Source organism: Mustelus asterias, chromosome 18 (assembly GCF_964213995.1).
Source record: "Mustelus asterias chromosome 18, sMusAst1.hap1.1, whole genome shotgun sequence".
Lineage (NCBI taxonomy): Eukaryota > Metazoa > Chordata > Chondrichthyes > Carcharhiniformes > Triakidae > Mustelus > Mustelus asterias.
This window is the reverse complement of record NC_135818.1, coordinates 15,191,359-15,203,670: the sequence shown is the minus strand read 5'-3', so window position 1 is coordinate 15,203,670 and position 12,312 is coordinate 15,191,359. Positions and strand designations below refer to the sequence as shown.

The following is a 12,312-nucleotide window of genomic DNA, read 5'->3' as shown; positions in this document are numbered from 1 at the left end:
TTACCATCAGGCACCCCACTTGATGTAGAACAGGTTAGATCGAGAATCAATCTCACAGAATCACAAAATAACTCATAGGAGCACTGATGCGCGATATAACTCACGAGGCTAGAGGTACTCGGGGAAATAAAGGCTTTTATTGACTACAACAATAGAGCTACCATATATAATACACGATCCCAGACTAAAGGGTCCCAGACAGAACAGTGACCTTTATACCTCTCCCAGGAGGCGGAGCCCGACTGGGGTGTACCATAAGAACTATATTACAGGTAGAACAGCCCAACCCTAACCCCAACAGTAACATGTAGAACAGCCCAACCCTAACCCCAACAGTAACATATATACAGACTCATAGTACTGGCCAGACCCTGGCTCAGCACTACCTGGTGGGAACCAACAATGGTTCACCACAAGCACAAAATAATCTAATCTTCAAATCATTAGTGTCGCAGGAGGTTACACAGCCATTGAGTCGGTGCCTGCACTGCATTGTCCCAAGAAACATTCCCAGGACAAGTTAGACACAGAGTAAAGCTCCCTCTACACTGTGCCCATCAAACACTCCCAGAGCATGTACAGCAAGGGGTTAGATACAGTGTTGAGGCTTCCTCTACACTGTCTCCATCAAACACTCTCAGGTTCAATACAGAGTAAAGGTCCCTCTACATTGTCCCCATCAAACACTCCCAGGACAAGCACAGCAAGGGATTAGACACAGAGTAAAGCTCCCTCTACAGTATCCCCATTAGACACTCACAGGACAGGTACCGTATAGGGTTAGATACAGAGTAAAGCTCCCTCTACACTGTTCCCATTAGACACTCCCAGGACAGGTACCGCACAGGGTTAGATACAGAGTAAAGCTCCCTCGACACTGTCCCCATCAAACACTCCCAGGGCATGTACAGCAAGGGGTTAGATATAGTGTTGAGGCTTCCTCTACACTGTCTCCATCAAACACTCCCAAGACAGGTACAGCACGGGGTTAGATACAGTGGTTAGGCTCCCTCTACACTGTCCCATTCAAACACTCCCAGGACAGGTACAGCACAGGGTTAGATACAGAGTAAAGCTCCTTCTACACTGTCCCCATCAAACACTCCCAAGACAGGTACAGCATGGGGTTAGATACAGTGGTTAGGCTCTCTCTACACTCTCCCCACTCTTGTGTCCCATCACAAGGGTAGATGAGAGAAGCAGCGAGGGGTGGCATGTCTGTTTTGTTTTTCTGTTACCTGACATTTGTTCTTTGCTCCATAGTATGTGTCTGCTTCCGGAGAGACCATAAAACAATCCCCATCAATCCGGATATCACAGGTATGGAACGGAAACTCCATCTTTTCTGGGAAGGAAAAGACATGCAGGAATTAGGAACTAAAAGGAAAATTTTTAAAGGGCAACTGGGATAGGGCAGGCCTAGTTTGGATAATTCTTTCAAACAGCTGGATCAGGCACGATCATATATCCCAAAGAATCATAGAATCCCTACAATTCAGAAAGAGACCATTCGGCCCATCGTGTCTGCGCCAACAACAACCAGGCCCTAACCCTGTGACTTCATGTGCCGTGCCCAAGGTCAACGGATCTTTGACTGACTGTCAAATTTTCCGCAATGGGCGGGACTGGAAAATTCCGGTCCCTAATTTCTAAACCTAACCTTAACCCCGATTCCTAACCCCGAATCCTTACTTTGAACCCAATGTTATTTACTTTAGCAGCCTTCTGCCGCATGAGATGACGATGATCGACAGAGCAGAGAAGGCTGAAGGGAGACCTGATTGAGGTGGACAAAATTATGGGGGACCTAGAGAGGATAGATAGGAAGGAACTTTCCCCCTTTGTCGAGGGGTTGTGGTGAACCATAGATGGTTATCACTATGGGTACTTGTACATATGTTACTCTTGTTACTGTTGGGGTTAGGGTTGGGGTGTTCCACCTGTTGGTATTGTTCTGTGGTACACTCCGGTTGGCTCCGCCTACCTATAGGAGTGTAAAGGTCACTGCACTGCCTAGTGACCCTTTAGTCTGGGATTGTATTGTTAAGCAGTATGCTCCATTCTTGTTACTAATAAAAGCCTTTATTTCCCGGGTACGATCCAGCCTCCTGAGTGAATTAATTGCGCATCAGGGGTCAGTAACCAGGGGGACACAGAGTTAAGGCAAGGGGCAGGAGATTTAGAGGGGATTTGAGGAAAAACCTTTTCACTCAGAGGATGCTGGGAATCTGGAACCCACTGCCTGGAAGGGTGGTAGAGGCGCAAAACATTTAGATGAGCTCTTGAAACACCGTCGTGTACAAGGTTACGGACCAAGGGAAATGGGATTAGAATAGATAGGTGCTTGATGGCCAGCACAGACACAATGTGCCGATGGACCTCTTTTCGTGTTGTAAAACCCTGCAGCTGGAACGTTACCACTGTTCACGCCGGTGGGATTTTCCCATCCCGCTGCAGTGAATGGAGATTTGGCTGGTTGTCAAATTCTCCGACCTCGCTGCAGCGGGAGCGTGGCGTGAACGGCCGGTAAGATCGCGCTCGATGACTCGGGTGGGATTTTCCTGTCTCGCCTGCCACAGGAATTGTAGTGGGCGGGACATGGACCATGCAAAGATCTGCTGACCTCAGATGGGATTTCCCAGTCTTGGGGCGAGCGCGGCTGGAAAATCGCGCCCTCTGTGTTATACATCACCTGGTGAGTTTCAGGAGCCCCGCTCTGGCGTGACAGACTCTGAAACACTTACTGCAGGGAAGGCAGTCAGCTGAGAAGATGCAAGATTCGCAGGCTTTGGTTTTCCTAGGGCCCTCTGCTTGGCCAGGTGAACTTTGCAATTCTCTTTATCTCTTCCAGTTCCAAACGGTCAGCCTGGGCCACAATGTGAACCTGTTGCCATTCTCTTTCAAGACATTATTCCTTTCCCAGAGTTACAAAGCCAATGCGCAGAGTGGACAGGGGAACCCTTAACCCATCTCCTTCCTTGCTCCAAAACCCAATTCCAATTCAATTTGAATCCAATTCATGTGCCAGAATTTTACCGCCTCGCATGCCTGAGGCTCGTAAGATCCCGATCGAGGTCAACAGGGAACGCTGTTTTGCGAGCCTCGCCCGTACCGATTCTGGGGCGGTCAAGGTGGTAAAATTCTGGCTGTGGTCTCCACAAGAGAGACATACAAGATCCAAGCTGACAAGAAAAGGCATTGCGTCCCATCTTGGGCTGGATCTGACACTCGATCTTAGCCAAAGGAATCATAGAATTCCTATAATGCAGAAGGAGGCCATTTGGCCCATCGAACCTGCACCGATAACAATCCTATCCAGGCCCTATCCCCGTAACCCCACGTATTTACCCTGCTTATCACCCTGACACCACGGGACAATTTAATCATAGAAATCATAGAAACCCTACAGTACAGAAAGAGGCCATTCGGCCCATCGAGTCTGCACCGACCACAGTCCCACCCAGGCCCTTCCCCCATATCCCTACGTATTTTACCCGCTAATCCACGCATCCCAGGACACTAAGGGGCAATTTTTTAGCATGGCCAATCAACCTATCCCGCACATCTTTGGACTGTGGGAAGAAACCAGAGCACCCGGAGGAAACCCACGCAGACACGGGGAGAATGTGCAAACTCCACACAGACAGTGACCCGAGCCGGGAATCGAACCCAGGTCCCTGGAGCTGTGAAGCAGCAGTGCTAACCACTGTGCTACCGTGCCGCCCTTTTAGCATGGCCAATCAATCTTATCTGCACACCTTTGGACTGTGAGAGAAACCGGAGCACCCGGAAACCCACGCAGACATGGGGAGAATGTGCAAACTCCACACAGACAGTGACCTGAGGCCTGAATTGAACCTGGCTCCCTAACGCTGTGAGGCAACAGCGCTAACTGCTGTGCCACTGTGCTTCCCGAAAGACTAGGATACTTTATAAAATTCTCTTCTGAATTGAACTGAGAAAGGATATACTGGCACTGGAGGGGGTGCAGAGGAGATTCACTAGGTTGATTCTGGAGTTGAGAGGGTTGGCTTATGAGGAGAGACTGAGCAGACTGGGGCTATACTCATTGGAATACAGAAGAATGAGGGGAGATCTTATGGAAACATACAAGATTCTGAAGGGAATAGATAAGATAGAAGCAGGGAAGTTGTTTCCACTGGTGCGTGAAACTAGAACTAGGGGGCATAGCCTCAAAATAAGGGGAGCAGATTTAGGACTGAGTTGAGGAGGAACTTCTTCACACAAAGAGTTGTGAATCTGTGGAATTCCCTGCCCAGTGAAGCAGTTGAGGCTACCTCATTGAATGTTTTTAAGGCAAGGATAGATAAATTTTTGAACAGTAAAGGAATTAAGGGTTATGGTGAGCGGGCGGGTAAGTGGAGCTGAGTCCACAAAAAGATCAGCCATGATCTTATTGAATGGCGGAGCAGGCTCGAGGGGCCAGATGGCCTACTCCTGCTCCTAGTTCTTATGTTCTTATGACTGGGGATGTTTCCTTAATTTAAAACGAAATGTCCCCATAATGGAGGCATACTCGATCCAAGCAGAGAACGACAGACATTACACCTCACCACAGCCATGATCCTATGCTTGATTTTAGATACCTCCACAGACAGCACCTCCAAACCCCACATCACACACGCAGGAGCATTCTTCTTCCCTGTACTTGCCGTGAATGCACTGCATACTGCACCTGACTGGGACAGGAAAGAAGGTTCATCACAATCAGAGACCGTGCAAGACATCTCAATGGGCCAATCCATCCCCAATAGGCCACAGCAGCCGAGATATTATCCATTAGATTCCAACAGACCAAACTCCTCCCCATTCAATCTTATTATTCAAAACCCGAATCAGTAAACTACTCATCCCCATTATGGCTCACCGAGTAGAACTCGTGCCTCAGGGTCCAAAGGTTGTAGGTTCAATTCCTACGCCAGAAAGAGGGGAAAAAACACAAGAGGGTGCGAGCTTACCAAAAACATTCTAAGTGCCGAGCGAGTGTGAAAAAGAGAGATATTGCATCCAATTCTTAAGCGAGCTCCCGGACACAATCTTATGGCACTTAGAAAAACAAATGAGGCAAACTGTGATTCTCGCCAGTAGGGAGAGTGGGCGGAGTCTATTCACATCGGGAAGCCGGCTGAAGACTGTTAGAGGGCTCTAATGCACATGTGCCTTAATCTCCTAGAGCACTGTGTACTCATATAGTGCATAGGGAGGTTGTCACTCACCCCACCCCTGCCCCACCCCATCCCCCCATGCGCACATTGCACTCCTCCCTATCGAGGCCCTCACCCCGCTCGGCCAGCATGATGAGCTGGTAAAATCGCCTCCAAGATCTTGCTGGTATTCACAGGGTAAGTGTTGCAACACGGAGGTACTGCATTTTCGAATGAGCCGTTAAACTGAGGCAAGACCTGACCTACCAGGTAGATATCAAAGTTTGCACAGCAGCAGTTGAGGAAGAGCAAGGGAGGTCTCCCTGCTATCCTGGTCAATATTTATATCCCAACCACTTGGAAATATATCGCCGTTCCTTCACAGTCGCTGGGTCAAAATCCTGGAATTCCCTCCCTAACGGCATTGTGGGTCAACCCACAGAACATGGACTGCAGAGATTCAAGAAAGCAGCTCACCACCACCTTCTCAAGGGCAACTAGGGATGGGCAATAAATGCTGGCCAGCCAGCGACGCCCATGTCCCACGAATGAATTAAAAAAAATATCAGATGATGTGGTTCATAACTCATTGCTGATGGACCTTACAAACTGCCCGCAGTGTTTCCTACATCACAGAAGTGATGACGCTCTGTAATTACTCAGTTGCCCTGTGCATTGGGATGTCCCGAGGTCGCGATAACCACAACTCTTCCTGTTATGACAGAGCAGGAAAAAGCACTCGGAAGCTCCAAGGTCCAAGGGGGTGAATGGGTCCCACTTCCTGCTTCCTCGTGCGTACCTTGGCAGTATCTCCCAGTGAATCCTGGTAAACATTCACACCGACACAAGCTCAGGTTCAGCTGACCTCTGTTACTGCAGCTCATCCGACACGGGTTCCTGGGCACCTCTGGAAGAAAAGATTTGAATTTACAAAGCATACAGCAGGATCCCACGAATAGAAACATCTAACACAACCAGACCATCTGTTTTAGCGATGCTGGCTTCGGGATAAATATTAGCCAGGACGCTGGGGAGAGGTCCCCTGCCCTTCTTCAACATAATAGCATGGGATCTCTTGCATCCACTTGAATAGCACGACAGGGCGGCACGGTAGCACAGTGGTTAGCACTGCTGCTTCACAGCTCCAGGGTCCCGGGTTCGATTCCCGGCTCGGGTCACTGTCTGTGTGGAGTTTGCACATTCTCCTCGTGTCTGCGTGGGTTTCCTCCGGCTGCTCCGTTTTCCTCCCACAGTCCAAAGATGTGCGGGTTAGGTTGATTGGCCAGGTTAAAAATTGCCCCTTAGAGTCCTGGGATGTGTAGGTTAGAGGGATTAGCGGGTAAAAATATGTGGGGGTAGGGCCTGGGTGGGATTGTGGTCGGTGCAGACTCGATGGGCCGAATGGCCTCCTTCTGCACTGTAGGGTTTCTATGATTTCTTCTATGATTCTATGGGTCTTTGTTTACTGTCTCATTCGAAGAACAACACTTCCAACAGTGCAGCACTCCCTCAGTGCTGAACTGGGATTGGAAGCCCGTTCAAGTTTCTAGAGTAGACTTGAACACACAGGGGCCTGACTTAAAGGATCAGAATACTATCCATAGAACACTTACAGTGCAGAAGGAGGCCATTTGGCCCATCGAGGCTCACTAACAACTATCAGACCTAGGAACTATCCTTGTAACCCCAGGTATTTACCCTGCTGGACCCCCTGACACGAAGGGGCAATTTAGCATGGCCAATCCAGCTAACCTGCACATTTTTGGAATGTGGGAGGAAACCGGAGTACCCGAAGGAAACCCACGCAGACATGGGGGAGAACGTGTAAACTCCACACCTGCTGGTTGGGTGCATTGGCCGTGCTTAATTCTCCCTCAGTGTACCCGAACAGGCGCCGGAGTGTGGCGACTAGGGGATTTGAACAGTAACTTCATTGCAGTGTTAATGTAAGCCTACTTGTGACTAATAAATAAACTTTAGACCCCGAGGCCAGAATTGAACCCGTGTCCTGGCGCTGTGGGGCAGCAGTTCTAACCACTGTGCCACCGTGGCACCAAACACTACCGGGAACACTTTGGCTCAGATGTTGAGTTCTGAAGATATAGCTCAATTAGCCACGAGGATACAGTGAACCAATACAGTCTGTATTGGCGACAGGTTCGGAATGAAAGCGTTTATCCCAGGCTGTGATTGTTAACACAGAGCCTCGGACAGTGAAATGTGTAACACCAGAGGATTATTATGCAGAGTCCCGGTGGTGTGGTACATGACAGGAAAATTGTGTCAGGTGCAGCTACTCACCGCACAGTCCGCCATGGTGGTCCCAGGATTTAAAACAGCCTGACATCTGGGAGGTACAGAGGGAGCATGAAGGCCCTTCCTTATAAGGAATGATTGTTCTTCCATTGATTTCCCAGTTTCCTCTGAAACACAAACAATGATGTGTGAGACACAACCCAATGGAGTCCAGACTGGTGCACCAAGCTCAGCAATCTCACCAACGTTTACAGATGCACCATAGAAAGCATTCTTTTCGGTTGTCTCACAGCTTGGTATGGCTCCTGCTCTGTCCAGGACTGCAAAGAACTACAAAGGGTCATGAATGTAGCCCAATATATCACGCAAACCAACCTCCCATCCATTGACTCTGTCTACACTTCTCACTGCCTCGGAAAAGCAGCCAGCATAGTCAAGGACTCCACGCACCCCGGACATTCTCTCTTCCACCTTCATCCATCGGGAAAAAGATACGAAAGTCTGAGGTCACGTACCAACCAACACAAGAACAGCTTCTTCCCTGCTGCTGTCAGGCTTTTGAATGGACTTACCTTGCATTAAGTTGATCTTTCTCTACACCCTAGCTATGACTGGAACATTACATTCTGCACTCTGTCCTTTCCTTCCCTATGTATGGTATGGTTTGTCTGCATAGCGCGCAAGAAATACTTTTCACTGTATACTAATATATGTGACAATAATAAATCAAATTAAAAGTCAAATCAAATGCTAAACTTAAACTGGAAACTGCAGCAATGCCTGGGGCTGTACTGGCAAAGCAGTGTTTCGCTGGGCTTTTCTATATAGTGATGACACAAGTCCCATTACAGCAAACAGGATTAATGCTACCGGTGAGCGGAGAACATTATCCCATCAGTCTGGGGTCAACCTGACCCCTTATCGCCAAAGGTGAAAGGTCAGTGTACCAATGCAGTTCGCCTCAGTATGCAGAACTTCAATGTTACCCACTCTGTGTTGTGCCTCTGTTCAGTGCTCTCTGAGATGCAATGTCAGGTATGAACTGAGAGAAATACTCTTGGCAGAAGCCAATTTTGTGTCCTTATGGTCTGATACATCCACCTACCAGGTTTGGTAGGCTCACTCAATTGGGTAGTGTGCTGGTGCAGGCCGGAAGGATTGTTGCACATGTACCAACTTGGTCACACCACCGGGGGGCGGCACTTGTGATGAGCTTCCATCTTCTTTTCTGACGAAGGGTCATTCAGACTCGAAACGTTGGCTCTGTGGGGCAGATACCTCTATCAGATCTGACCAAAGCCGTCAGACCTGCTGACTTTTTCCAGCATTTACTGTGTATATTTCAGATTCCAGCATCTGCAGTATTTTGCCTTTCCCTTCTTCTTTTCGAGGTTCTGTGCTCAAGTATATTCGGTGAGGGGATTTGATCTTCTTGCGCAGGGGTCAGAGGTCAGAGTGCTACCACTGGGCCACAGCTGACACCTTTGACATCTCACATTTAAAACAAAGATTAAAAAGTGAACTGGATATCCAACAAAAAGGAAGAGCAGGAATAATAAACTGCACATTGTCGTAGTTTTCATTGAAACCTTTGAAATTTTTGTCTATTAATTATAAAAGAATTGGGGGTGTTTGACTGACAGAAAGGAATGATCTGATTGGGTAATGAAGAATCCACTCCACTTTCCAATAAGGCATGATGAGATTGGGCATCATGAAGATGACATTTCAGTGGCAAATCCGGCCAATGGAGGGAGAAGGTCATGTGAGTTTGTTTTTATTCATTCGTGGGACGTGGATGTCGCTGGCTGGGCCAGCATTTATTGCCTTTCCCTAGTTGCCCTTGGAGGGCAGTTGAGAGTCAACCACATTGTTGTGGCTCTGGAGTCACATGTAAGCCAGACCGGGTAAGGACGGCAGATTTCCTTCCCTAAAGGACATTCGTGAACCAGATGGTTTTTTTCGACGATCGACAATGGTTTCATGGTCATCAGTAGATTCTTAATTCCAGATATTTTTTATTGAATTCAAATTCCACCGTCTGCCATGGCGGGATTTGAATCCGGGTCCCCAGAACATTAGGTGAGTTTCTGGATTAATAGTCTAGTGATAATACCACTCAGCCATCGCCTCCCCAAACTGGAGTTGGCAACCGCATCATCAACAATGTCTTACCCTGGGGAATAGGCACAGACGACCACATCCATCCACTCTCCATTCTGAAAACAAGTGTGCCTCCCACATCCAACCTTGCTGGAGGTAGCCCAAACAAGCTGTAAAATAAACACAAAGACATCAGGACCCTCTCCATCTCCTCCTTTAACTTTTCTTTCACCCGCTGGACAAAGAACAAAGAACAAAGAACAATACAGCACAGGAACAGGCCCTTCGGCCCTCCAAGCCCGCGCCGCTCCCCGGTCCAGGATTGAATCCTGAATCCAGGATCCCCGCCCAATTTTCCAGCCTATCTACATACCAAAATCCTATCCACCGAGCTGTCCCTCACAGCTACGATGCTTTGTTCATTACAACCTATTAACTCACCCCCACCCCCCCATTCCAGACCATGTGATCTCCAGGGAGAGGCGAAAACCCAGAGTGAAAAACCCCAGGGCCAATATGGGGGAAAAAAACCCTAGATGGCCAGCTGTAGTTGGGATTGGGTGACCCTTGGGGGCAGGGCACAGGGCAAAGAGCGCGAGGCAGGGCAAAAGGCATAGGGTAGGGCACAGGGCAGAACATTTGACAGAGAATAGCACAAGATAGAACTGAAAACAACATACAATTTTCTATTTAATTGCGGAAGTGCATATTGCAAGCATGCACCTCCTAACGTAACACCCACAATTTTAATGTGTGTCTATTTATAGGGACTCTTTATAGTGAAGAGCACAGGCAGGATGTTAGTTGTATATTGGTTGTGTTTATGCAGGTAGTGGGCATTACCTGGGGATTCACTTGAGTCCCTATAAATATTGGGGCGGCACGGTAGCACAGTGGTTAGCACTGCTGCTTCACAGCACCAGGGGCCCAGGTTTGTTTCCCGGCTTGGGTCACTGTCTGTGTGGAGTTTGCACATTCTCTTCGTATCTGCGTGGGTTTCCTCTGGGTGCTCCGGTTTCCTCCCACAGTCCAAAGATGTGTGGGTTAGGTGGATTGACCCGAATAAGTGCCAGACTGTGGTGACTAGAGGAATTTCACGGTAACTTCATTGCAGTGTTAATGTAAGCCTTATTTGTGACTAGTAAATAAACTTTATTTTTTTACTTTACTTTTTCAATTCAATTTGACTCAATTCAACTTTATTGTCATTGTATTTGTATTTGTGCATTATACAATGAAAAGTGAGCTTGCAGGCTCCCCAGATATAAAGAGAAAAGCAAATACAAGCAGTCATTATAAAATAGTGCCAATAGTCATTTAGTGTATGCATGCATATGGCACAATGCCCATCGCCCGGGAATATGTTAGAGGATGGGTTCAGCTGGGCAACAGCGCTAGGGGAGAAGCTGTTCCTAAGACTGGTCGTACAGGTTCAAATGCATCTGTCGCGCCTCCCAGATGGCATGAGGGGGAGGAGAAACAGTCTGTGGCTGGGATGGGTGCAATCTCTGGTGATGCTGAGAGATCTCCGCAAATAGCGTTTGGGATAACTGTCCTAGATGGCTGGTAACTGGGTGCCAATGATGTATTGGGCAGTTTTGACTACCCACTGCAGAGCTTTCTGGTCAGAAATGGAGCCGTAGCACACCGTAACACAGTTCGACAACATACTCTCTATTGCACACCGGTAGAAGTTTGAGAGAAGCTGGGGGAGGACAGGTTGGCTCTCTTTAGCCTCCTCAGGAAGTATAGCATCACTGAGCCTTCTTCACTAGGGAGGAGGAGTTGAGGGACCATGAGAGGTTCTCCGTGACGTGGACGCACATTAAAATTGCGGGTGTTACATTCGGAGGTGTACGCTTTCAATGTGTACTCCGTAAATAAATGGAAAATTGAGTATACTTAAGAGTATTGATAGGCAGAGGGATCTGGGTGTACAGGTACACAGGTCACTGAAAATGGCAACGCAGGTGGAGAAGATAGTCAAGAATGCATACGGCATGCTTGCCTTCATTGGCCGGGGCATTGAGTTTAAAAATTGGCAAGTCATGTTACAGCTTTATAGAACCTTAGTTAGGCCACACTTGGAATGTAGTGTTCAATTCTGGTCACCACACTACCAAAAGGATGTGGAGGCTTTGGAGAGGGTACAGAAAATATTTACCAGGATGTTGCCTGGTATGGAGGGCATTAGCTATGAGGAGAAGTTGGAGAAACTTGCTTTGTTCTCACTGGAACGACAGAGGTTGAGGGGCGACCTGATAGAAGTCTACACGATTATGAGAGGCATGGACAGAGTGGATAGTCAGAAACTTTTTCCCAGGGTGGAAGAGTCAATTACTAGGGGGCATAAGTTTAAGATGCGAGGGGCAAGGTTTAAAGGAGATGTACGAGGCTAGGTTTTTACACAGAGGATGGTGGGTACCTGGAACTCGTTGCCGGGGGAGATAGTGGAAGCGGATACAGTAGTGACTTTTAAGGGTGTCTTGACAAATACATGAATAGGATGGGAATAGAGGGATATGGTCCCTGGAAAGGTAGGGGGTTTTAGTTCAGATGGGCAGCATGGTTGGTGCAGGCTTGGAGGGCCCAAGGGCCCGTTCCTGTGCTGTAATTTTCTTTGTTCTTTGTAAAAGTGCATGTTGTTTTGAGTTCTACCTTTCACCAACTGGCTCTAGAGCATAGGACAAGATATAGCACTGGGCAGGACACAGGGTGAGTCATGAGGCCAAACAGGATATTGGAAAGCACAGAACAGGACATAGTGGTACATCAGAGCAGAGACAGC

At 48.1% G+C, this 12,312-nt stretch overlaps 1 protein-coding gene across 2 annotated transcripts in view; it reads right to left on the bottom strand.

The window, feature by feature from the left end:
• LOC144506969 (C-type lectin domain family 18 member A-like) overlaps positions 1 to 12,312 on the bottom strand; it is a 59,958-nt gene that overhangs the window by 6,274 nt on the left and 41,372 nt on the right. For both annotated transcript variants that reach the window (XM_078233440.1, XM_078233441.1), the window contains 5 exons: positions 9,597 to 9,694; positions 7,467 to 7,588; positions 5,965 to 6,072; positions 4,608 to 4,700; positions 1,239 to 1,345 (listed from right to left, as the gene is read on the bottom strand). In XM_078233440.1, the coding sequence (XP_078089566.1) occupies positions 1,239 to 1,345; positions 4,608 to 4,700; positions 5,965 to 6,072; positions 7,467 to 7,588; positions 9,597 to 9,694 (528 nt within the window). The remainder of the gene's footprint in view (positions 1 to 1,238; positions 1,346 to 4,607; positions 4,701 to 5,964; positions 6,073 to 7,466; positions 7,589 to 9,596; positions 9,695 to 12,312) is intronic.